Source organism: Tetrao urogallus (genome assembly GCF_951394365.1).
Source record: "Tetrao urogallus genome assembly, chromosome: 8".
Taxonomy (NCBI): domain Eukaryota; kingdom Metazoa; phylum Chordata; class Aves; order Galliformes; family Phasianidae; genus Tetrao; species Tetrao urogallus.
Window position 1 is genome coordinate 21,871,336 of NC_136821.1, and position 25,573 is coordinate 21,896,908.

A 25,573-nucleotide genomic window follows, 5' to 3' on the forward strand; every position below is an offset into this window, starting at 1 on the left:
AGATAAAATATTACATTATGTTACATCATAAGAGTAAATAACTCTTATACTGTCTAAAATTATCCCCCAACCACCACTCAAAAATTAAAAAGCATTATACTAACATGCAACATCCTTGCACATGACTGAGTTTGAAGCATCACTTGGTGGTCCAACTCCCGCTCTGTTTTCTGCACTGACACGGAATTCGTATTCACTTCCTTCCAGGAGACCAGTTACTTTGCATCTAAGATCTGAAACTGGTTTCTTTGTTGCTCTGACCCATCTTAAACCTTTCTTTTCTCTCCGCTCCACATAGTAACCTGTGATTTCACTTCCGCCATCATCTACTGGCCTTTTCCAGGTAACTGTCACAGTATTTTTAGTCACATTTGTTACTTCTGGTTTTCCAGGAGGACCAGGGGGACCTGATAGAAAAGAAAAAAGTACAAAGTTCAGAAAAAAATCAAGTCCTCAGAGATTATTCTTATATATGTATATATAATATATATATATTATATATATATATATATTCTTATATATATTCTTATTCTTATATACTTCGCTTGTTCAACTTACCAAATCTGTCCACCATTTTAACTGGTTCTGATTGTACTGGTTCACCCTTGCCATATTGATTTACTGCTGAGACACGGAAAACATACTCATTTCCTTGAATGAGTTTGCTAACAACATGCCTACAAGTCTCGATATTTTCAGCCACTAATGTCCAGAGCAATCGGCTAGTTTCTCTCTTTTCAAGAATATATGATTTGATTGGTGATCCACCATCTTCTGCAGGAGGTGACCATGTCAGAGTGGCTTTTTCTGCTGAAACATTGCTGATCTCAATAGGCCCTGGAGGTCCTGGAACATCTAAAACTTTCACATGTACACTCTCTTGTTTAGTGCCAAAAGGATTGGTTGCAGTGATTGTGTATTCTCCAGAATCCTTTCTGGCTGCATATTTGACGGTTAGGGTAGAAGAAGTGGGTGTAGTTTCAATGTGCACAAGCTCTGAAGGTCTAAAATCTTTTCCAGCTTTTGACCATGCTGAAGTTGGAGGTGGTTTACCACGGATACTAATAGCAGATACAGTAATTGTGTCTCCTGCTTTCACTGTTAAACCTTCCTTCAAAGTAGGTTCGATAACAATTGTTGGTGCCTCTGTAAAAACAAACAAACAAACAAACCACCGATTCATTTACAAAGAAGATAGTACAATAACCAGCCAAACAAACAAACAAACAAAAAAAAAAGGATTTGGCACGATATTAATTATTCAAATAGAATTAATTTTGATGCCATCTACATACCATATTCATCCTTGCATATTATGGTTCCTGTGGATTCAGATGGAGGACTGATAGCCCCAGCAGTGTTCTTAGCTCTAATTCTGAACTCGTATTTGGAACCTTCAGTAAGGTCAGTTACAGTGAATGCACAGTCTGGAACATTCACATGATTAGCTTTAGTCCAAGTCTTCGAAGGCAAATCACGCTTTTCAACAATATAGCCAGTTAACTTATGTCCACCATCATATTTTGGTTCTGTCCAAATAAGTGTTACTGAGTTCCTTGTTACATTGATAACTTCAGGTTTCCCAGGAGGATCTTAAAGAAAAAATGGTAAACCATGGTCAAAAAACAGTGATTTCAGCTTTTAGAATTTTCATTTTGTTCTCCTTATAAACTTACCAATGGGGTCAAGTGCCACAACAGGTTCAGATGGTGGACTTGGTTTACCTACTCCAGCTATATTGATTGCCATTACTCTGAACTCATACTCCAGTCCTTCAGTTAATCCTGTCACTCTGAAATCTTTCATTCTGATTGGAATTGTATTGGCTCTCTTCCACAAAAGACTATTTCTTTCTTTGAATTCGATATGATAACCTAGAAGATAAATGTGAGATGAAAATGAGAGGATTTCTAGAGATCTTCATTTACCACACATTTGCAAAATATCATAGTGTTTGCATGGTATGTCACGCAGGAATTGCACAAGACAACACTGAAAACCAGATTAAGAAACAGATGTGGACATACATTACAGATGTATCTAAGAAAAACAGTGAGATGCTTGTAATGCAAATTGTACAGCCCCAAGTGATGTAACATGTAGCCGTGATAGTTTTTTGGTGCTTTGGCTGTTTTGTCTCTCTGCATAAAAACTTCCTTGGTTAGACACTTCGTGACTTCCTTCTTTTGAAATTAGGCCTTTTAGAAGATTCATCATACAGAAAGAATAGAAAGTAAAACAGTGAAATCAACCAGTTATTCTCCCAAACTATTAAGAACCGGAATAGTAAGGAGGCTTTTGGGAATATACCTGTGATTGGTGAGCCTCCAGTTCTTCTGGGATCTGTCCAAGTTAAAGATACAGAATCATGTCGAACATCAACAATGTTGGGGGGTGGAGGAGCATCGGGCACATCTAAACAATATTAAAAAATGCAGCATCATTAACAATGAATATCACCTCTAAAACCTTTTTATAACAATTTGAATATTATAATGATTACTTACCAAATGGATGTTTTGCAACAACAGGGTCAGATTTAAGACCTTCACCTACTCCATATTTATTTTCAGCCCTGATCCTGAACGTATATTCATTTCCTTCATGAAGCCGTGTAACTCTAAATGTAGTTTTCTGGACTGCAGAGGCACAAGTCACCCACTTATTGCTTATATTATCTCTTTTCTCTAGAACATAGTTAGTGATTTCTGAACCACCATCATCTTTTGGAGGACCCCATTTTAAGGTCATGGCATCAGCTGTGACTTCATCAAATTTCACTGGACCTGTTGGTATGCCAGGTTTGCCAACAACTTTCACAGAAATGGTGCCTTCTTTGCTGCCAGCAACATTCTTCAGAGTGATTGTGTATTTTCCAGCATCAGCTTTCTGGCAGTCACGTACTAAAAGTGTTGTGTTTACTGCCGTAGATTCAAAAGCAACTCTTCCACTCTCGGTAAGTGCCTTGTCTTCATCTTTCTTCCAAGTTACAGTTGGGAAAGGCTTGCCTTTAATAGGGATTTTAAGACGGAAATTGCTACCCTCTTTAGCTACATAGCACAAATCAGGTAGATCTCTTAAATCAAGATCAGGTGCCACTATAAAAAAAAAAAAAAAAAAAAAAAAGATCAATTATTAAAGTAAGTGTAAATTCTGAGATAAAATTCAGATGCTCTTTTCAGAGAATCATAAAAAGGTCTGTGCTGGAAGGGACCTTAAAGACCATCTAATTCCAACCCCCATGTCAGTGACAGGGAAACCTCCTACTAACTCAGGCTCCTCAAAGCCCTATCCAATCTAGCCTTAAACATCTCCAGGAATGGGGCATGCACAGCTTCCCTGGGCCAGAGTTTTCCATGCTGCAGAGCCTCACCACCCTCACAGAAAAATTTTCTTCCTTTTAGAGGCATCTGATGTACATGTACATATAGCAACGATGCTAAGCATGAAATAAATGTGGTTTGGTGAGTGAATTAATTATCTTTTAAGTTGCTTCATACCAACATCATCTCTTGCCACAATTGTGAGCTCCCTTGGAGTTCCATATCCAGCATCATTTTGGGCTCGAACTCTGAACGTGTATTCTTGACCTTCCTTTAGGTCTCTCATTGAATAATGAAGGTTCTTTGACCGCATCACTTCTTGCCACTTATCTTCACCAATGAGAACCTCCACAACATAGGCAAAAATACGGCTTCCACCATCACTGATAGGCTTTTTCCATACTAAATTGCAAGATGATTTTGTTACAGCTGAAGCTTTTAGATCCACAACTGGCCCGGGTGTTTCTAGAAGAGGAAAAAAAGTATAGTTAGTGTCCTTTCAAGCTAAAAAAAAAAAAAAAAAAAAAAAAGAATATCAAAATAGGAGAAATGGACTGATTTTTCTTACCAGAAGCTTTAACAGCATCACGAGTTTCACAGGGGTCTCCGATACCATATTCATTTTCAGCAAAAACCCTGAAGAAGTAGGATTTGCCTTCTTCTAAGTTAGTTATCCTGTAGCTTGTCTTCGGACATTCTGCTGTTACTGTGGACCATGACTTTCTTTCTGCATCACGTTTTTCAACAACATAATTTGTGATTGGACTGCCACCATCAATTAGTGGAGGTTCCCATGTTATATAAGCAGAATCTTTAGATGCTTCCTTTACAACAAGGTTAACAGGAGGGCCTGGAGTATCTAGATAAGCACAAATCCCATGGATTTAATTTAGTAAATGAGATGCAAAAAAAAAAAAGTTACAAATTGAACCCTTATATTATTCTGGGGAAAACTCTGGCACTTACCAAGTACTTTCACAACAATGGTGTATGCCTTTTTACCACAACTATTCTCCAGACTGAGGACGTATCTTCCAGCATCGTATTTGTTTACATTTTCACAGCGCAGGAAGGTATCAAAATCAGTTGATTTGATCTCTAATCCTTGTCTGTCTCTTAAGTTGGCACCCACTTTAGACCACGTAATCTTTGGAGGTGGTCGTCCTCTTACCGGCACATAAAGTCTCATTGTGACTCCAGCGCGTAATACAAGTACTTTCCTTAGTTCTGCATCAAGTTCTCCTTCAGGAGGAACTGTTAAACAAAAATGAGGTGATTAAAACATAACCTTTATGATGACTATCACTAAGGTTTCTCTGACAAGAGTACTGCTTTACAGGCATTCCACTAGATTAACCAATTCTTTTGTCCATGATGATATTAGTGAGTTTGTGTCCTGATTCTCATTTCAAGATCAAGTATAGACTTTGCCATCATTTCCATTATTTTTTTCCATCGTTTACATTACTTATCATATAAAAAGGACTCTAATTTCCTCCATAATTCAAAGGAGTACGAAGTCTGTACTACTTTTCTTGAACCAAAGCAGTTCTGTGAAGGAATGATTTTCTATGTATGGCAAAATGAATATAGAAGCCAGTACAGCTCTTAGGAAATAAGTCTCACAGAATCACGGGACTTGGAAGGGATCTCTGAAGACCATCAGATCCAATCCCCCTGCTAAAACAGGTTCCCTGTAGAAGGTTACACAGGAAAGAGTCTGGTTGGGTTTTATGTATCTCCAGTGAAAGAGATCCACAACCTCTCCAGGTAGTCTGTTCCTGTGCTCTGGCACCCTCTAAATAAAAGTTTTTCTTCATGTTCAGATGGAATTTCCTGCGTTCCAGTTTATGTTTACATAGTGTCACGCGCAGACTCTTAGAATAATAATTTTGGCTTCAAATTATTTAGAAGACATGAAGACTACCTGAAAAGTCTGATTTATGATTAGTAAGAGAAAAAATAGGAAGTGGAAGAGTATCTGGCATATAAATGAAAAATGCAGACACCAGTACAATCCTTCTCAGTTCCTAACTGCCCCATTTTTTTCCAAATTAGTTACTTTTAAACAACATTTATTTGAGAAGTGACACATTCCAAACTAATCCTTTTTTAAATGATGTGTGACAAACCCTTCATTTAAAAGCCGTCCCATGAATTAAAACAAAAGTGAACATGGTAATATACTTTCAATGAACATACTTAAAATATCTTTCGCAGTGTGTTTATCAGGGACATCACTTGGATCACTGTATCCAATCTTATTGACAGCATATATGCGGAACTGGTACTCTGTATCTTCCATCAGCCCTGTTACCACAAAGTGTGTAGCCTGTAAGTTCTTGGGAAGATTGCATCTGACCCAGTTGTCTGTGTCAGCTCTTTTTGATTCTACTAGATAACCAATAATAGGGCTTCCACCATCATATGCTGGTTTGCTCCATGACAGGCTTATTGAATTACGAGTAGTGTCAACCACCTTCGGGAAAGCAGGTGGGCCAGGAGGATCTGAGAATTAAAATAGCAGAAAGTTAATTATACCAAATGCTATACAAAAATATTTGGAAATACCATGGAAAATATCTGAGACTTTAAGCTTACATTGAGGATCACGAGCATACACCGCCTTGGATGGTGCACTAGGCTTGCCAGGTCCAGCCTTATTCAATGCTATCACCCGGAACTCGTATTCTGTTCCTTCTTGGAGTCCTGAAGCCTTAACAGTTCTTTCAATGACAGGCTTCCTGTTTACCTTTGTCCAGTTCAGAGCTTTAGTTTCACGCTTCTCAAGCATATAACCAGTTATTGGGGACCCACCATCATTAGCTGGTGGCTTCCAGCTAACAGTCATGAAGTCTTTCGTTACATTACTGATTACTGGTGGATCACAAGGTCCAGGTACATCTGTAAAGATTTATTTGAAAGTTATGTTGACATCCATAAGTGTATACAAAAAAAAAAAAAAAAAAAAAAAACCCACAAAAAACAGTGACTTGTGAAGATAGCCTGCTAAACACTTACCATATGGATTCTTAGCAACTGCTGGTTCAGTCAATATAGGGTCTCCAACACCATATTTGTTCTCAGCACATATACGGAACTGGTACTCATGCCCTTCTATTAGTTTCTCCACTGTGCAACTTGTAATGGGTACAGTGGCACTGACCTGGGCCCAGTTTGGTCTGCTTGTTTCACGTTTGTCAACAATGTAATTAGTAATTTCTGAACCTCCATCTTCTAGAGGAGGCTCCCAAGAAAGCATTGCATGATCTGCATACATATGCTTGATTTTTACAGAGGCTGGAGGACCAGGCTTATCTAGAAGAATAAACAACAGTATGTTATACCTCTAGCTCTTGCTATATAATTTAACCACAAATGCATTTATTAACAGATGGTCTTTAGCTTACCAAGTACTTTAAGCCTAATAGTTGCTGACTTTGATCCACTTGGATTTTCAGCAGTTATAGTATAGTCTCCTGTTTGCTTCCTGTTAACACTGAACAGTTCAACAACGGCAAGATTTCTCTTAGTAGTTATCTTAACACCTTCTGATGGCTTTAAAAGTTCTCCTTCTTTCTTCCAAGTGATGGTTGGCATTGGTTTTCCATATACTTTGGCCTCCAGACGTACATTAGTTCCAGCTTTTACTGTTAGCTGTGATTGCATAGATAGATCCAACTCTATTCTGGGAGGAACTGAAGGGAAAGAGCACAAGATTTAATCAGTTTAGTAAGAGGTAAGCATCCCATTCTTCTCATGACTATTAGTTCAATATGGATAGATTCTCAGAGTTCTCAAATGTTTTTGCATTTCTCACCATTTTCTGGGTGAATGGTCACCGGATCAGAAGGTTCTGAAGGTTGGCTAATATTAACCGCTGTCTTAGCAATTGCTCTAAATTGATATTGAGCATTTTCTTCCAGATCAGTAGCAGTGTACTCTTCCAGAGGTATTTGATGTGGAGTTGTATTGCACCGGACCCATTTGTCACCAGGTAATTTGCAAGCTTCAACAAAGTAGCCAATAAGCTTGCTACCACCATCATGCTTTGGTCTTGTCCATACCAGCGATGCAGTACTCTTAGTGACATCAATAACTTCAGGTTTTCCAGGAGGATCTAAGATGAGTAAGATCATGTTTTAGTCTGGTGTTTTGTTGCTGTTTTTTAATAGCTACTATATTAATAAATATATTTAAAATATATATGAAATATTTAACAGATCTGGATCCAGTCTACAGTATGACCATACAACGCATTCACAGCAAACATGAAAACAAGTGCAAACTCTATGAAGAATTGCAGATACATTTGAAATGATCGTAAAAACAGTAGTCTGTTGCTACTCAGTGGTTTGTCTGGCTTACCGACTGGTGTCCTTGCCGTGACAATCTCAGTTGGTTTACTAGGTTTACTTGCTCCAGCTCTGTTCAGTGCATAAATTCTGAAAGCATACTCAAGACCTTCAATGAGCCCCACACAAGGGTACTCTGTGGAACGCACAGCTGTATCATTAGCTTTCACCCACAGCAAGCTGTTCCTTTCTTTGCGTTCAATAAGATAACCAGTGATTGGACTGCCTCCATCACTATCTGGTCTATCCCAGGCAACAAAAATGCAGTCCTTATTAACCTTGGTAATACGTGCATTCTTTGGTTCACTGGGTACATCTAGACAGAAATACAAGAATTGATATAAATCTCACATGTTTTCTTATTAGGAAGGGAAAAAAAAAAAGAGAGATGTTGCTGTGAAAATCTGACATACCAAATGGGAACCTTGCAATCATCTTGTCAGAATTAAGTGGCTCAGAAATCCCAAAACGATTTTCAGCACGAACACGGAACATGTATTCTTCTCCAGGAATCAGTTTTCCAATTCTGCAGCTTGTCTTTGTGACAGAAGCTACAGCTGTTACCCAGTCTCCTCGGCTTACGTCACATTTTTCAACTACATAGTTGGTAATGTTACTGCCACCATCTTCAAGAGGTATATGCCATGCAAGAGTGCAAGCATCAGCATCTATTTCAGAAATGTCAAATGGAGGCTGTGGTGGACCTGGCTTATCTACAAAAAGAAACACATTGAAAGTTATGAAGGAAAATGGAAACCACTGGAACATACTAAAACTAGTTTTGTATAAAATAGGATTTTTAAGAAAGTAATTAAATGATACATACCCATGACTATCACTCTGATTTTCTGACTGTCAGTACCAGAGCTGTTTTCTGCAGTAAGAGTGTAAAAACCAGAATCTTTCCTAGTCACATCCTTAATGATAAGGACAGAAGACTTTTCTGCTTTATGCACAGCAAGGCGACTGGATGTGATTACGTCTTCATCTCCTTTCAGCCATTTACAAACTGGCTGAGGTTTCCCATATACATGAGCTTCAATTCTCAGCTTCTTCCCAGCTTTAATGTGAACATGATCAGGCATCAGGATCTTAGGTGGGACTGGAAAAAAACAGACAGTGACATATAAATTCAACTTCTATGACATATCAATTCACTTCTTATGCTTTCATGTGAAAGTTCTTCTCATCTCCCTCAAGTGGAATAACAAGTAGGAACAAGTTGATAATTTTTAATTTAGGTCCACTTATGAACAACTAGCATTTTGCAGTGTGCAATATCCACGCCAGTCTTACTTTTGCATTCTCATACAGATTATAAGAAAAAAAAATTTCAGTTCGAATTTCTTGCACACTGAACGAATCGCACAACTCCTATGAAATTTGACATGGATAACCTATTGTACAGATGAGTTCCTACTTTCTACAAGACAGACATGAAGGAGAAGAAAGACTGAAATTCTCACTGAATTTAATCTGTTTCCACAGCCTATCTTTTTACTACTTTTGAATCACTCTTCAAACTAGAGCCCCTTTCCTAATGTTTGCACAAATTTTTGTTGCCTTCCAAAAGAAGACTGTCTATACATTTAGTGTACTTTTCTTCCTGCCCCTGTCTAGTTTTCATTCTCTGTTGATCCTGTACCTCTCTCCACATCACAGATGAAGGAGGCTGTTCTTAATTTTTGCACACTCTTATGTCTTTGCCTGAAGTACTCCACTAGGCTAGTATGTCCTCCACCCCTGTTTTAGCTTTACATTCCCAAGTTACTCTACAAAACAAGCAACATTTTCTCTCTTATCTCAAAAGAACAACCACTTCAAAGCCCACTTATCTCACTCTACTGTTGACCTATTGTTCCCCTTTTCTCTTTCATTTTAAGTAAATTGGATATATCTCTCCCTAATTCCTGTCTTCTGGTTCCAACTGAAGCAATGCACACAATATTGTTTAATAAGTCATGCTCATCCTTTTTGACCTGTAAAAATATCCAGTACAGTTAATCATAATCCTCAAGATGACTTCATCAAGTAATTGACTTCTTAGGTCTCAAACTTAGAACAAGAATGCTTGCCTATTTTATTGCTAAGGAGAGCATTGTAACAAGGGTAAAATTGAATTAGGTACTTACTGAGTTGTTCTTTAATTTCAAATACTCCTTCAGCTTCTCTTGGAAAACTTACTCCAACAGCATTTCGAGCTGCCACTCTAAATTTGTACTTTTTTCCTTCTTTCAGACCAGCTACAACAATAGAGAGGTCTTTGACTATTGAATATTCTGTCCAACGATCTTCTGGTTGTTCCTCTTCTTTGTAGCTAACAATATACCCATCAACTTTTGAACCTCCATCACGCAGTGGTGGCAGCCAGCCTAAAGTAGCACTGTTCTTTGTAATTTCAGTAACTTCAAGTTTTCTTGGTGGATCGGGTTCACCTTTAGGAGTGGGAAGAAGAGAAGGAGTGGTAAAGGAAAAGAACATTAAACAATGAATCACCAAGATTTTCTGAATTGTTGGATGCTATTTATGCTAATTCAACTAGTGAAATATAGAAAAGAGGAAACTTTTTGAAAAATCGTGAAAATACTGCATTCACATGTGTTATCTGAAAGTAACTGATGCAAATATTTATGACACTGAGTAGATAGTAGCATTATCCTGTTTAGAAATAACTGCTTTAAAAACATCCCAAATCTTACTTAATCATAGAAAACAATGTAATATGCATAAAAGCATACTTACTTAAGGGATCTGTTGCTAGGATTGGTTTTGGTATGTCACTTGGTACACCTGATCCATATTCATTTACCGCTGTTACTCTGAAGTAATATTCATTTCCAGGTACAAGGTTAGCTATTTGGAAACTAGTTTTCTTTAGTTCTGCAGTGACTGTTCCCCAAGTCTTCCTGTCAGCCTCACGTTTCTGCAGGATGTAATGAGTCACTGGGCTACCGCCATCATTCTCTGGAGGTGCCCATGAGAGATGGCATGACATCTTGGTGACATCTGAAGCTCTGAAGTCCGACACAGGTCCAGGAGTATCTATAAAGAAATTTCAATTTATGCAAGTCATTGTATTGAAAATTCTTCAAATTGCAATTAAGGAGTACTAATAGGAGATGTTACACAATCAGAGACAGTGTTAGCCAATATATTTATTTGAGCTCAAAAACTCCAGCATTAGTGGGCATAAAGATTTCTGTAATGAATATACAGTATTATTAAAACAATGTCTGCAGATAGTTTTCTGGTTACTTACCCAGAACTCTAACGTTCACAAACACAGCCTTTTCTCCAGCTACATTGACGAGTGTCAATGAATATTTGCCTGAGTCATCACGTGTTGAATCAGGGATGACACAGAAGGCCATAGTGTCAACCAGATCAACTTGTCCTTTTCTGATGACGTTATCAATACCCATTCTCCTCCAGGTGACTTTTGGTGCTGGGCGACCTCTAATAATGGCAAAAAGTCTGATAGGACATCCTGCTCTTACTGTGACTAACTTTCTCATGCTTGCATCCAATTCAATCTCAGGAGGTTCTAAAAGATAAATTTACAGAAATAAAATTCAAAGTTCAGGACATGAAATAAGTTAAAAACAGAGCAAATAAAGATTGCATGCAAAACTCATAGCAAAAATGGGAAAACTTACCAAGTATTTCTTTGGGAGACACAGCTTCTTTCAATTCTGCTGGCCGGCCAAGGCCAACCTGATTTTGGGCAGAAACTCTGAACTCATATAATTGTTTCTCATCCAGACTAGTGGCCGTAAATTCTGTATGAATAACTTGAGCAGCAACATTGCATCGTTTCCACCCTGCTTCAGGATCAGCACCTTCCACTTTTGGTCTAATTTCCACAACATATCCAATAATTGGAGCACCACCGTCATATACTGGTTTTCCCCAGCCAAGGGTTATTGAACTCTTTGTACTATCAACCACCCTCAAGTTGGTGGGAGGACCAGGTGGTTCTGAAAGGCAATAAAAATTACAGATAAGAATACAGTTATGCAGTTTAACAATCTGTTTACATTAAAACAAAATAAGGTAGAATGTAACAGTATTATACCTATTGGGTCTTTTGCTACTACTGGTCTTGATGGCAAGCTTGGTTCTCCAAGTCCAACTTCATTTTCAGCACTGACACGGAACTGATATTCATGACCAGGGATGAGATTAGTAACCTTCTTGCGTCTCTCAGGAATAGCAGTCTTAGTAACTGGAACCCATCTTAATGATCGTTTCTCTTTCTTCTCTAAGATGTATCCTGTAATTGACTTGCCACCATCGTATTCTGGTGGATTCCAAACAACAGTCATCTCTTCTTTGCTTACTCTTGTTACCTCTGGAGGGTCAGGGCGTCCAGGTCTATCAAATTTAGTTTTTGCGATAATTGGGTGTGTTTCTGTTGGTGGACCAGTGCCCATCTTATTCTCTGCACGAACTCTGAATATATATTCATTACCCTCAATGAGGCGTGTTACATTTGCATAGTTAGTTAGGACAGAAGAAGAGTATGTAGACCAAACCATACGCTTGCTTTCACACTTTTCTAGGATGTAGTTTTGTATTTCACAACCGCCATCATCCTCTGGAGGTTCCCAGGTAACAGTACATCTGTCACTTGAAATGTCAGTGACTTTCAAGTTTCTTACAGGACCTGGTTTATCCAAAACAATAACAGTAGCATATGCTACAAAACTACCAGCTGTGTTAGTCGCAGTAATCACATATTTCCCACCATCACTACGCCTTGATTTTGTGAGAACAAACTTTGATGTGTCAGATGTTGTTTCAATGCTGACTCTTGGAGACCTTGTAAGATCCGTTGCATCTTTGTCTTTTGTCCATGCAACTTCAGGCTGTGGTTTTCCTCTGACTCCAGCCTCAATTCTAATTGTGTCACCAGCTTTCACTGTTAGTACCCCGCTTAACTTCAAGTCCAGCACTGGTTTCTGCAGATCTTCCTTCACAACAACTTCAGCGGTTTTTACCCAGTCACTTTCACCTGCCTCATTCTTGGTTTGAACTCTGAATTGGTAAATCTTATTTTCAATGCATTTATCAACCATGTAGTGTGTTTCCTTAATGCTGCCTTTATGAACCCTTTCCCATTCATCTGAATCTTTCAGTTTTCTCTCCACATGATAACTTAAATTCGGGCTTCCACCATCATAATCTGGTCTTCTCCATTTCAGAAATACAAATGTTTTTCCTTTCTCCGCAATGTGAAGATTTTCTGGCTCTCCAGGCTTGTCAATAGGATTTATGGCAAGGATGGGAGTTTTGGTCTCAATGCAAGGACCTGGACCTATTTTGTTTTCTGCACAAACTCTAAAGAAGTATTCACGGTTCTCTATAAGATTTGCCTTTACTAACCGCTTAGTGACATCAGAGGACACAATTGACCACCCCCTCTGATTTGGTTGACGGTACTCTACAATATAATTTGTGATTTCTGAGCCACCATTGTCCACTGGACTCTCCCAAGCAATCATACAAGAATCTTTTGTGACATAGCTTATTTTCAGGTTCTGACATGGTCCAGGTCTGTCAAGTACATTCACAATGGCAAAACCTTGAGCATGTCCACAGCTGTTCTTAGCTGCTATTATATACTTGCCATGATCAGATCTTTTGGCTTCTTTTACTTGCAGTCCAACATTAGGTAGATCATGGATTATTTCAATGCGTTTTTCCTGTACCAAAACTTTGCCATCCTTAGACCACGTTATGTCAGGATCTGGCCTACCTTTTACTTTGCCAGTAATATGGATTGTTTGGCCTACTCGGACAGTAATTAAGTCTCGACAAGTCACATCTAAGCTTACTTCTGGAGGAGAAAGAATATCCTTTGCATGTACAGTTTCTGCCAGTTCTCTTGGCTCTCCCTCTCCTACAATGTTGACAGCTTTTATTCGGAATTTATATTCATTTCCTTCTATTAACCCAGGTACTCTAAAGGCACATTGTCTGATGAGATCATCTTTATTAATCCTGTTCCACTGTGTAGTTCCAGTTTTCTGGCATTCCACAATATATCCCAGAATTGGGCTGCCACCATCTTTGAGGGGTTTTGTCCAAACTAGATCAGCTGTTTCTCTGGTTTTATCTTTTAATTTTGGATTAATGGGTGGTCCAGGAGGAGTGATAGGACGTGACGCCTTTATTGGATCAGAGCTTGGAGATGGCTTGCTTAAGCCCACCATGTTTTCTGCAAAAACTCTGAATTCATATGTGTTGCCTTCAAAGAGACCAGTGACTCTGTATTTCATATCAAGTATTGGTGTCTTATTGACACGCACCCATTTACCAGATGCTTCTCGACGCTCAAGTATATAACCAGTTATTGGAGTTCCACCATCTGACATTGGTAGGGTCCAAGATACTGTTGCAGCATTTTCTGTAATATCAAACACTATTGGTTTACCAGGTGGGGATGGTGGATCAAACATATATTTAGCAACTGTTGGTTCTGAATCAAGAGGCGCACCAATGCCTATCTTATTTTCTGCCCGAACACGGAAAATATATTCACAGCCTTTCTGCAGTCGTGGAATCTTAATTTTTGTGTGACTTGTTCCAGAGCTAACTATTCCCCAAGTCTCTTTCTTTGATTGACGCTTCTCAACAATATAGTTTATTATAGGACTCCCACCATCGTCTTTAGGAGGGCGCCAAGAGATAACCATATGTTCTGGTGTTACTTCAAGAATATTAATAGGACCAGTCGGTGGGCCAGGAACATCCAAAACTGTAAGATGTAGAGCAACAGTTTTGTGGCCAGCTGCATTAGATACTGTGAGTAGATATTCTCCCGTATCTTTTCTTACACAGTCTTTGATGGTAAGTACAGTTGAATAATTGTCAGTCTCTATCTTGTGTCTGCCTTCCGTCTTAATTTCAGTGTCATCAGTAACCCATTTTGCAGTGGGAACTGGCACACCTCTCATAATTGCAGGAAGTCTCACTGTGGTACCAGCTTTAACAACAAGACCTTCAATTAACTTCACATCTAGTTCTACAGATGGAGGTACTGAAATTAGAAAAAAACAGAAATTGCATTATGGTTTTCGGAGAGTATAGTTAAAGGAGAGAAAGAATCAGTGAAACAATGCAAAAAAGCTAAAAATTACCTAGTTTTTCTTGACATTCTATTGGTATCGTTGTATCTGGAAGGCTGAGACCCACAATATTTTGAGCTTTCACACGGAATTTGTATATTTTTCCTTTTTGTAGGCCTGTAACAACACAGTCTAGCATTGGGACTGTTTGGAACTTTGTCCACTCATCTGCACCATCTTCCTGATATTCTACCAAATATCCAGTTATCTCAGCACCGCCATCACGATCTGGTCTATTCCAAACAAGGGAAACTTCAGTCTTGTCAACATCTACGTGATGCAGATTCTTCGGTGGCCCAGGAGGATCTTTTAAAACAAAAAACCCACATCAGATAATAGATGGCCGACCCATTTGATAGTACACTCAACAATATTCACATTAGTTCCAACAGGACCATTTCAAAAATTACAGAGAACAACATAAATAAAACAAATCATAACTGAGTAACACTTACGCAGTGGATCTACAGCTTTAATTGGCTTGAGCGTTTCCACATATGGTCCTCTACCAAACAGATTCTCAGCTGCAACTCGGAAAAGATACTGAGTGCCTTCCATGAGATATTTAGCCATGTGACTGCGTTTCTTGGAGGTCGATGAGACAGATACCCACTGTGCAGAAGCTACATCTTTCCTTTCCACCACGTAGTTGGTAATAACAGAGCCACCATCATCTTCTGGTTCCTTCCATGTCAGGTAGCAAGAATCACTTCTAACATCACTGACTTGCAGATTTCTAGGTGGACCAGGCTTATCTAATAACATTGAAAACAAATCCGTTATCTATTTGATAACCAAAGATTTTTTTTTTTTTTTAATTTAGTAGATTTTAAGAGGAAAAAAAAAAACACATATTTCCTGTATCAATCTTTTTTTTCTACTGTGTATTTTATCACAGAATCATAGAATGGCCTAGGTTGAAAGGGACCACAATGATCATCAAGTTTCAACCCCCTGCTACGTGCAGGGTCTCCAACCACTAGACCAGGCTGCCTTGAATGCCTCCAGGGATGGGGCATCCACAACCTCCTTGGGTAACCTGTTCCAGTGTGTCACTGCCCTCTGTGTGGAAAAACTTCCTCCTAATATCTAACCTAAACCTCCCCTGCCTCAGTTTAAAACCATTCCCCCTTGTCCTATCATTATCCACCCTTGTACACAGCTGTTCCTCCTCCTGTTTATATGCTCCCTTCAAGTACCGGAAGCCACAATGAGGTCTCCCCAGAGCCTTCTCTTCTCCAAGCTAAACAAGCCCAGTTCCCTCAACCTTTCCTTATATCTCAATTTGTTGATATTTTCCTGACATTCTTTCATTTCTTAATCTCAAATTAAAGAATAAAACCAGGCAAGTAACATAAAAAAAGATTACCTAAGACAAGAACTTTCACTGAAACAGTCTTTGAACCAGCTGGATTTTCAACTGTCAGGGAGTAAATTCCACCATCTTCATGGGCAGCGTTACGAATTTCAAGCTTACTGCCAACACCTGTAACCTCAATATCAGCTTTGGGTGAGACTTCCTTGTCTTCTTTCTTCCAAGAAACTTTTGGAAACGGAACACCTTTAATAACAGCACTAAGTCTCAGTGTATCTCCTGCTCTTACATGCTGTTCCCGGGCCATATTGGCATCAAGTATCAGCTCAGGAGGTTCTGGAATCAAAATAAGTTTTTTTAAAAATTGAGAAAACAAGTCCCTTTCTAAGTAAACTCATCTGACTTTATTATACTCACCAAGTCTGTCCTTTACTTCTACTGGATCAGGAACATAGGCTGGTTCAGATTCACCTGCTGCATTGACTGCCATGACCCTGAACTTATAGGTCAAACCCTCAGTAAGTCCAGTGACTTTATATTTTGTCTCAGGACAAGAATCTGGTGTAAGATTGGCCTTTTTCCATTCTTCATCTCCAACCTTCTGATATTCAACAAGGTAGCCAATTATCTTTCCATTACCATCATGACGTGGTGGTTGCCAAGTCAAGTCAACAGAATTCTTAGTTTTATCTACTGCTTCTGGATTAACAGGTGGACTTGGTTTTACTGTTGCAAAGAAAAAAGGAAAAAAGGAAAATATTTTAAAGGATTTCTAAGTGAAACTAAGAGTGCATTAAAACTTCTATGAAAAAAAGCAAATTTAATACTTTACCAATTGGATCTCTAGCAAAAATTGGCTTTGATGGTGGACTAGGATTACCAACACCAATTTCATTTTCTGCTGAAACACGGAATTCATACTGGCAGCCTTCAAGGAGGTCAGGTACTTTGAACTGAGTACTTGGGAAAATTGGGTCTTTGGTAACTCTGACCCATCTAGTAGCCATTGTTTCCTTCTTTTCCACAATATAGTTTGTTATTGGCTTGCCTCCATCATATGGTTTGTTCCAAACTACTACTGCAGAGTCTTTTGTAACATCCTTAATAACTGGTTGTTCAGGTGCATCAGGAACACCTGGGGAAAAAAAAGCCCACAAGAGTTCATGAGGGCAACAGACAGAGTAAAGATTACAATATCAAAATAAGATAAACAAGCAAACAAGTGACGTACTGAAACGGTCCTTGGCTTTCATTTCATCAGAGATGAGAGGATCACTTATGCCGTAGAGATTTTCAGCATAAATTCGAACTTGATATTCTCTTCCTTCAAGCAGCTTAGGAATTTTGCATGTTGTCTTAACTGTAGCAGATGTAACTGGCATCCACAGGTCTCTGTGTGTATCCCTCTTCTCAATAATGTAGTTTGTAATTTCACTGCCTCCATCATCAAGTGGAGGTTTCCAGGAAACTATCATATGATCTTTATGAACTTCATCAAATATAACTGGACCCACTGGAGGTGACGGGCGATCTGTTTAAGAAAAAAATAAATCATACCCTTGTTCTTATAAAATCTTCAAACAATAACAGAGATTAAATCAGTGTTAATACAGTAAAAACATTATGAAAATAGAACCCCAGCATCTATTTTTAATAAGGAATCAAAATCTCAAAGTTATTCCTACTTTAATGCTTGTCTGACTCACTGAACCTAATTTCTTAATGCTTATAAAGTATTTAGTGACTGACATTTTCTACAGTAAATTGATATTCTCAAAATACTTGTGGAAATATATATTCATGCAGAATAAATTAAGGCAGAGTTAACTATGAACTCAATCAATAAATAATATTTCAATAAAAATAAGAGTGTAATAAATCAGAATATTTTAATAAAGGACACAGTTTTTTCATTTCATATAATTCAATGAATTTGAATTATAATGAAACATTAAAGGCAGTACTAATGTTCAGAGAAACCTACCAACAACAGTAACTTGACAAAACCCTTTTCTTGATCCTGTGCTGTTCTCTACAATAACACAGTATTTGCCTGAATCTTCACGGACAGATTTTAGTACCCCCAGACAAAGTGTCGTAGGAGTTGTCTTAATCTTTGTACGGTTATCTTCTTTCAAAACAATATCATCCCTCAGCCAAGTAATCTTTGGTGCAGGCTTTCCTGAGTAACGTCCAGTTAGGCTGAAAGCTTCACCAACCCGAACAATAAGTTTGTCTCTGAAGTCAAGGTCAAGTGTTGGAGGAGCTGAAAGATGAAATTAAAAAATATGATTTCCACAAATGTCAGCAATGTTAGTAAGAAAAAGTAAGGAATCAGTAAGAATGATCATTATTTTCAAAAGAAATATGAAAAAGATACATACCGATTTCATCTCTGCATGTGATTGGTTTTGTGCAAAATGATGGCTTGCCTTGCCCCACAATATTGCAAGCACTCACACGATATTCATAGGTGTCACCCTCTTTCAAGCCTTCTACAGTGTATTTCCTATCAAGCATTTTCTCCTTAGTAACTCTGTGGAATTTTTCTTTTCCAATGAGACGACTCTCCAGAACATACATGGTGATATCTGAGCCTCCATTATATTTTGGAGGATTCCAAGTTAATGTAACAGAGTTCTTCGTAACTGCTTTAACCTCCAGGTCTTCAGGACGGTCAGGAACAGCTGTGAACAAACACAAAAATATGTTAAATTCATTTTCCTGCAGATTCATCTCATGACAATAACTTACACCACATAATCAACTTACTTATTGGATCTCTAATGATAAGTTCTTTTGTTGTCTCTGTGAAAGGACCCATGCCAATAATATTCTCTGCTGCAATTCGGAAAAAGTAGGCACTCCCTTCAGTCAGTCCCTGAACAACAGCATTCTGTCTTGTAACTGTATAGCTTACTGGAGTCCAGGCTCTATGGTCAGATTCACGTTTTTCAATTATGTAGTTGGTAATAGGAGAACCACCATCATCTTCTGGAGTAAACCATGTCAATTTACAAGAGTCGCTTGTTAGGTTCTCAGTAAGGAATGGCATGCCAACTGGGCCTGGCACATCTGAAATCAAAGAAAAAAATGGAGTATTTAAATATACATACTGAATGTTATGAAATTTAACTTCTTTACAAGGAATGAAATTGCTTTTTACCTAGCACATCAACAATAATGGTCTTCTTCCGCTCACCACCTGCATTTTTAGCAAGAAGAGTGTATATACCCTGGTGGCTCCGTTTGCAATTCTTGATGACTAAAGAAGAACTTATAGCTGTTTCTTCAATTTTAGCTTCTTCTGGTAAAGCTCGATCATCTCTGCTCCAACTCACTGTTGGAGCTGGTTTTCCTGATACATATGCTATGATCCGAATTACTCCTCCAGCATGAACAACAATTCTGTCCCTGACACTTGCATCCAAATTAATATCAGGAGCCACTGTGGGAGGTGAGAAAAAAAAAAAAAAAAAAAAAAAAAAAAAATCAGTCTTTTTTTTTTCTCATTTTGAATTAGAAATATTTAAAGAAGTAAATGAAAGTGATAAATACCAATTCTGTCCTTCATTTCAATAATGTCTGTGACTTCTCCAGGCTCTCCAATGCCAGCAGCATTCACTGCCCTTACTCTAAATTTATAAAAACACCCTTCTTTTAATCCTGCCACAACAAACTTGGTTCCTCTGATTTCTTTATCCTTTACCTGGAAAAAGATATAATAAAATCAACCAAAAAAAAAAATCAAGGTATCATCAATTTCTTTGTCATGCTTGAAATAAATCTTAAATGAGAAATTGTTTCACATTTACAAGTACAAGACATTATTGAGCATACAGTAATCTAGCTCATACAGGAGTTGTCAGAAAATGGAAGAAGTTATTGTTCTGAAGATTCACTTTTTTGATCATTTTAAAAGACAGAGACATTACAATGCTCTGTAGGTTCACAAGTTGTTGTTACTTGTTTTGTTGGTCAAATAGGCTCATAAGTGACAGTGGTGCTAAAAAAAAAGAAAAAAAGAAAAAAAAGAAAATAAAATTGTTCTTTTATAAATCTAAATATGAATCCTGTTTACCCAGAAAAAATGCAGGAAATGTATGTACTACTTTAAATGCATCTCAGTATTTACACAGATACAAAAAATGGCCAAAATATTCTATTAAAAAAAAAAAAAAAAAAAAGCAGGGGCCATATTAGTTGTAAATAATTTAACAGAGATTATGCCTGTGATAACTTGTTTTTCTCTTCTGTTCTTTTTTTTTTTTAAAATCACAGATCACCAATCACCTACATATTTTGTCCTATTTTTAAATATAGAGTTATAAAAAATCTAAAAGAAAAGACATACAGGCATACATATGAAAAGACATACAGAGGAAAAAAATCAGATTCTGTAGGATTTCCACCTACCTTTTCCCATTCTTCCTTTCCTTCCTCTTTATACTCAACAATGTACCCAGTGATTCTAGAGCCTCCATCCTTTAATGGTGGAGTCCACTCCAAGTCCACAGAAGATTTCGTCCAATCAGTAACTTTTGGAATAGGAGGGCCAGGTGGGGCTGAAAAAGATGATCACACAGTTACAGCATAACAATATATTCTGTGGTCCCATGTGAGTATTTTCAAATTCAAAAATGGCAAACAAAAATATTTACCAATAGGGTCTCTAGCAATTGCTGGATCAGACGGCATGCTTGGTGGTCCAACACCAGCTGCATTAATAGCCGATACACGAAATTGATATTCAGAACCTTCAATAAGACCAGTAACTTTGTATGAAACACCGAGTGCCATAGGTTTGATTGGGTCACGATTAATCCTGGTCCATCTCTTTCCAGTAGTTTCTTTGCGCTCCAACCAGTAACCGGTAATAGGAGAGCCACCATCATGTTCTGGTTCTTCCCAATTTACAGTCATAGAGTCACGTGTTATACTGCTAACTGTTGGTTTGTCACATGGTCCAGGAACAGCTGGGGAAAAAAATTACAGATAGCTTGTAAAAAATTGCTACAGGAAGATGGAGATACCTAGAGTACAAAACAGACCTATGTAGTCACGTGATTACAGTTGCAGCATGAGACCTTTTCCCTCATTCAGCTTACAATCCCTTTTCCCTTATGAATCCCATGATATACCATGAAACTACAGTAATGTATCTTTCATTCAAATAACAATGGTCAAGAATTAAGTTGCTTTTTTTTTTTTTTTTTTTTTTTTTGCTTCCTGGATCATTACCTCGTTTCAGCACCTAGCCCAATCCTGAATGTTTTAAAGATATTTTACACTTGATAAACATTACTTCTACATCACTATTGCTCAAATTTCTCTTTCAAAACTGAAGGCAGCAAATTCCTGATCTTTAATATCAATAATGTCTCAAACACAATAGAATGACCTAAATCCTGTAAGATAAAACCTTATTTGTAATTTACAGCTTAATAAATTCAGAGACTTTATTTCAATATATTTAACAAGGAAGTATTTTTAGATACTATACAACCCCTAACTACTACTGATAAAATTCTTCAAGCTACTCTAGAGGATTTACTTCAGTGGAGAAAAATAATAGTGGTATATAATCAGATGTCATTACACGTATCAGTGTATGAAAATATGTGACATAATTTGAAAACAGATTTCCACTTACTGAAAAGGTTTCTTGCTGTTTCTGGCTCACTGTCCAAAGGTTCTCCAATACCATACTTATTTTGTGCCATAATGCGGAACACATACTCATGGCCTTCCATCAACTTGGGAATAGTGAATAAACATTCCTTGGGCTCATTTGTAACTGGTACCCACGTTCTCCTATTTGCTTCTTTTTTCTCAATAACATAGTTTGTAATCTTAGAACCACCATCATCTAACGGAGGAAGCCACGATATTGTCATTTTGTCAGCCAAAATGGATTCAAACTTAATTGGGCCCACTGGAGGTCCAGGACGGCCTAAAATATAAATTTTTATTAAAGAAGAATTAATTCAAACACTGTTCAAATCAAGTATCACATGTAACACACATGTAACATAAGAGTTCTTGATATTTACCCAGAACATTTAGTCTCATCTCCTTTGAAGCAGTTCCCAAATTATTTACAGCTGTTATAGTATATAAACCTGTATCACTTCTGCGAGACTGCTGAATCAATAAAGTGCAAGAATCTTCACCAACAATCTTGTTGACATGTTGGTCATATGACACTGGCTTTTTGTCATCCGGTTTCTTTGGAGAAGCTTTTTCCCAAGTTAGTGCTGGGAAGGGTATGCCCTTTATCTTGGCCACAATGTTAACATCTGTTCCTTCTTCAACCTCCATAAATTCTTTCAGTTCAATAGATGGTGGGCCTACAATGAAATGTTGATAAAAGTTAGCATACAAAAATGCTTCATTCATGATTGTAGAGTAGAACTCATATTTATTGGTATTAGCCACTACTTACATGTTTGGTCTTTGACAACAAGTGGACCAACAGTAGCTGAAGGCCTGCTAGGACCTGCTATGTTTACAGCCTTGACTCTGAATTCATATTCACCACCTTCTATAAGATCCTCAACAGTAAACTTTGTTTCCTCCACATCACGTCTATTGCACTGTTTCCAAGTCTCTTTCACTTCTCCAGTACGATCCCAATGGAGACATTCAACATTATAATGAGTAACAGGAGCTCCGCCATCATTCTTTGGAGGTTTCCACGTCAAGCTCACTGTGTTCTTGGTTACAAGGCCAATCTTCAATTTAATGGGTGGATCAGGAGGATCTTAAGAAAGGAAACAGAAACATAAATAAATTCACTGTACAGTATCATCTGGTTTCAATTAACTCTATTCATTTTGATTTCACTTACGGATTGGATCCCTGGCTGTGGTTCGTTGGATAGTTTCTGCAGGTGGGCCAACACCAAAACGGTTTTCTGCACGTACCCGGAAGAAATACTCTTGACCACATATGAGATCAGGCACAACAAAGGAAGTGCTTCCACAGTTTGCATTGACTGTTGTCCAGGCTTTCCCATCAATAGTTCTTTTTTCAATAACATATCCTCTGATTCTATCTCCACCATCATCATCTGGCATCTTCCATGAAAGTTTGCAACTACCTCTTGTGATATCACTTACTTTTAGGTCTTTTGGTGGACCTGGGACATCTGTTGAAGTAAAAGCATAACGGAAACAATGTTACACAAGTATGTAGGAAAAAAACCCCCAAAATCTACCATCTGAACATTTCAGTATATGTAAGCCATACCAAGAACATTGACTCTGATATGTGCTGTTTTTTGTCCTGCTTTGTTTTTTGCTGTAATACTGTATCGTCCTGAATGACTTCTGTTGCACTCAGGGATGATTATCACTGAACGTGTATCAGTTGCATCCACCTGTAGATCATAGAAAGAAAGAAATGTATAGATCAACTTTAAATGTCTATGTTTGAAAAATTTTGCAATACTAAAGTTACAAAACTTGCTTGCTTTACCTGAGCTTCTTCAGGTACATTATGACCTCCCTCCTATAAATAAAGGGAATAAAGTAAATATGAAAGGGATGTACTTAAATGCCTAGAAATAGATTAAGAAAATTGTTTTTTCTTTTACTAACCTTTGCTGTTGTCTTTGCTTTTCCTTCAAATTCCCAAAATGATTTTGGAACTGGACGACCTTTGATAACAGCTGGGATTTTAATTGTTGTGCCAGCACGACAAGAGAGAAAATCCTGTGCTCCAATATCAAGGAAGATTTCTGGTTCCTCTGAAAAAACAAAACAAAACAAAATTAAAAAAAATTAGTTAATAATTTTTCAGAGCTGCCAAAAGTAAATTTCTGCCAGAACTAGTCTAAATACAGAATGTATGTTTATTTGGAAAAGGTGGTGTGCGTAAAAAGTAAACTGGAAATTATACAAATAAATTTGTTGTTGCAATTTCATCACAAAATATGAAGTACTTCCGGACTATGGTTGTGGGACCTTGTAAGTGTTATCAGTAGATCATGCACTTACAAGCGCTATCATAGCACTTTCCAAAAAGTCTCATAGTCTTTTATTACATTCCTGTTCAATTATTTGCTTGTTATTGATTCTGTTGACTCTTGCTTCATGTCCTGTTCAACTATTTACAGCAGTAGATAACATTTAGATATAAATACCTAAATGAGTTTCTACAACACTTACCTAAAATATCTTGGATAGGTATGTCAGATGTCGCAGGACTTGGTTCTGATTCTCCAGCAGCATTTACAGCTTTCACCCTGAATCGGTATTTTCTGAGCTCTTTCAAATTGGGAATAACACATTCGCAAGTGGGAAAGAGTTTGTCTCCTTCATTCACCTTTTTCCAGTCAGTACTACCTTCATCTTGCATTTCAACAATATATCCTTTTATTGGGCTACCACCATCCTTTTGTGGAGGCTTCCACGCAAGAGATACAGATGATTTGGTTTTGTCTTTGATCTCTGGACAAGATGGTGGGCCAGGCACAACTTGTAAAACAAGAGCAAGCAAATGCAAAAATTACCTGAGAGTTAGTACTTGTGTATAGTTTTCTTAAGAGTTTATAGAAGGCTGCAAACATTTTCAGTGTTTTTCTGCCATACACAGAGCATATAATCCTAGAACATGCATAATAATTGCATATATTACATATATTACTGAGGAATTCTTTAGGTACATAGATAAACAATAAACATTGAACTCTGACAGTGAAGAAAAGTAATTATATAAAAATCTGATACTGAACTCAAACAAATATACGTGGCAATATTTGTGATGGCATAATCACAGTTATACGCTTATAAGTGAAAGGGTAATAGTTTAAATAAGCCAATTATTTAAAAACCAGTGAAAAATAGAAAATTAGGTAACTACTTTGCATCAACAATGTTGTTCTGGTTTAATGAAAACAAAGCATTCGATTAATTGCACTAAATTCAATGTTAACAAAAGTACCACATTGTATTGTGATACAGATCTTAAAAGCAGTTGCAAATTTTATACTTACATATGGGATCTGCTGCTAAAGCAGGATCTGATGGTTCACTGGGTGGGCCAATTCCAGCAAGATTTTCAGCCATAACTCTGAACTGATATTCAACACCTTCAGCCAAGCGAAGCACATTGTACTGTAAACCCTTTACTGATGGTTTCGTTACTGGAGCCCTATTAACTCGTGACCAGTAGACACCTCCCACCTCTCTCTTCTCCAACCAATAGCCAGTTATTGGGCTGCCACCGTTGTCCAAAGGAGGCTCCCATGCCACCAGCATTGATGACCTAGTGTGATCTAAAATTTTGGGCTTTCCAGGAGGTCCAGGAAGGCCATAGGGATCCTTAATAACAACTTTTTCTGAGAGGCATTCATCACTTATTCCATATTTGTTTACAGCCCGGACTCTAAATTGGTATTTTTCATTTGTTGCAAGATTCCACACCTGAAAAATAAGATTTTAGTCA

The 25,573-nt window shown here is 37.8% G+C and overlaps 1 protein-coding gene across 1 annotated transcript in view; it reads right to left on the minus strand.

The window, feature by feature from the left end:
* TTN (titin) overlaps positions 1 to 25,573 on the minus strand; it is a gene marked incomplete at its 5' end in the record, with an annotated part of 236,845 nt that overhangs the window by 44,643 nt on the left and 166,629 nt on the right. Inside the window, 44 exons of the mRNA XM_079538876.1 lie at positions 105 to 407; positions 559 to 1,146; positions 1,296 to 1,592; positions 1,677 to 1,874; positions 2,311 to 2,415; positions 2,508 to 3,098; positions 3,501 to 3,788; positions 3,892 to 4,182; positions 4,290 to 4,577; positions 5,526 to 5,831; positions 5,925 to 6,227; positions 6,345 to 6,641; positions 6,734 to 7,021; positions 7,144 to 7,443; positions 7,692 to 7,994; positions 8,092 to 8,391; positions 8,505 to 8,780; positions 9,811 to 10,113; positions 10,421 to 10,720; positions 10,938 to 11,222; positions 11,335 to 11,655; positions 11,754 to 14,720; positions 14,821 to 15,114; positions 15,264 to 15,563; positions 16,178 to 16,459; positions 16,541 to 16,849; positions 16,956 to 17,258; positions 17,355 to 17,654; positions 18,108 to 18,389; positions 18,508 to 18,810; positions 18,896 to 19,198; positions 19,290 to 19,571; positions 19,682 to 19,832; positions 20,540 to 20,688; positions 20,785 to 21,099; positions 21,777 to 22,076; positions 22,177 to 22,473; positions 22,569 to 22,886; positions 22,974 to 23,273; positions 23,375 to 23,504; positions 23,603 to 23,635; positions 23,725 to 23,873; positions 24,295 to 24,603; positions 25,122 to 25,551. Coding sequence (XP_079395002.1) covers positions 105 to 407; positions 559 to 1,146; positions 1,296 to 1,592; positions 1,677 to 1,874; positions 2,311 to 2,415; positions 2,508 to 3,098; positions 3,501 to 3,788; positions 3,892 to 4,182; positions 4,290 to 4,577; positions 5,526 to 5,831; positions 5,925 to 6,227; positions 6,345 to 6,641; positions 6,734 to 7,021; positions 7,144 to 7,443; positions 7,692 to 7,994; positions 8,092 to 8,391; positions 8,505 to 8,780; positions 9,811 to 10,113; positions 10,421 to 10,720; positions 10,938 to 11,222; positions 11,335 to 11,655; positions 11,754 to 14,720; positions 14,821 to 15,114; positions 15,264 to 15,563; positions 16,178 to 16,459; positions 16,541 to 16,849; positions 16,956 to 17,258; positions 17,355 to 17,654; positions 18,108 to 18,389; positions 18,508 to 18,810; positions 18,896 to 19,198; positions 19,290 to 19,571; positions 19,682 to 19,832; positions 20,540 to 20,688; positions 20,785 to 21,099; positions 21,777 to 22,076; positions 22,177 to 22,473; positions 22,569 to 22,886; positions 22,974 to 23,273; positions 23,375 to 23,504; positions 23,603 to 23,635; positions 23,725 to 23,873; positions 24,295 to 24,603; positions 25,122 to 25,551 — 15,337 coding nt within the window. The remainder of the gene's footprint in view (positions 1 to 104; positions 408 to 558; positions 1,147 to 1,295; positions 1,593 to 1,676; positions 1,875 to 2,310; positions 2,416 to 2,507; positions 3,099 to 3,500; positions 3,789 to 3,891; positions 4,183 to 4,289; positions 4,578 to 5,525; positions 5,832 to 5,924; positions 6,228 to 6,344; positions 6,642 to 6,733; positions 7,022 to 7,143; positions 7,444 to 7,691; positions 7,995 to 8,091; positions 8,392 to 8,504; positions 8,781 to 9,810; positions 10,114 to 10,420; positions 10,721 to 10,937; positions 11,223 to 11,334; positions 11,656 to 11,753; positions 14,721 to 14,820; positions 15,115 to 15,263; positions 15,564 to 16,177; positions 16,460 to 16,540; positions 16,850 to 16,955; positions 17,259 to 17,354; positions 17,655 to 18,107; positions 18,390 to 18,507; positions 18,811 to 18,895; positions 19,199 to 19,289; positions 19,572 to 19,681; positions 19,833 to 20,539; positions 20,689 to 20,784; positions 21,100 to 21,776; positions 22,077 to 22,176; positions 22,474 to 22,568; positions 22,887 to 22,973; positions 23,274 to 23,374; positions 23,505 to 23,602; positions 23,636 to 23,724; positions 23,874 to 24,294; positions 24,604 to 25,121; positions 25,552 to 25,573) is intronic.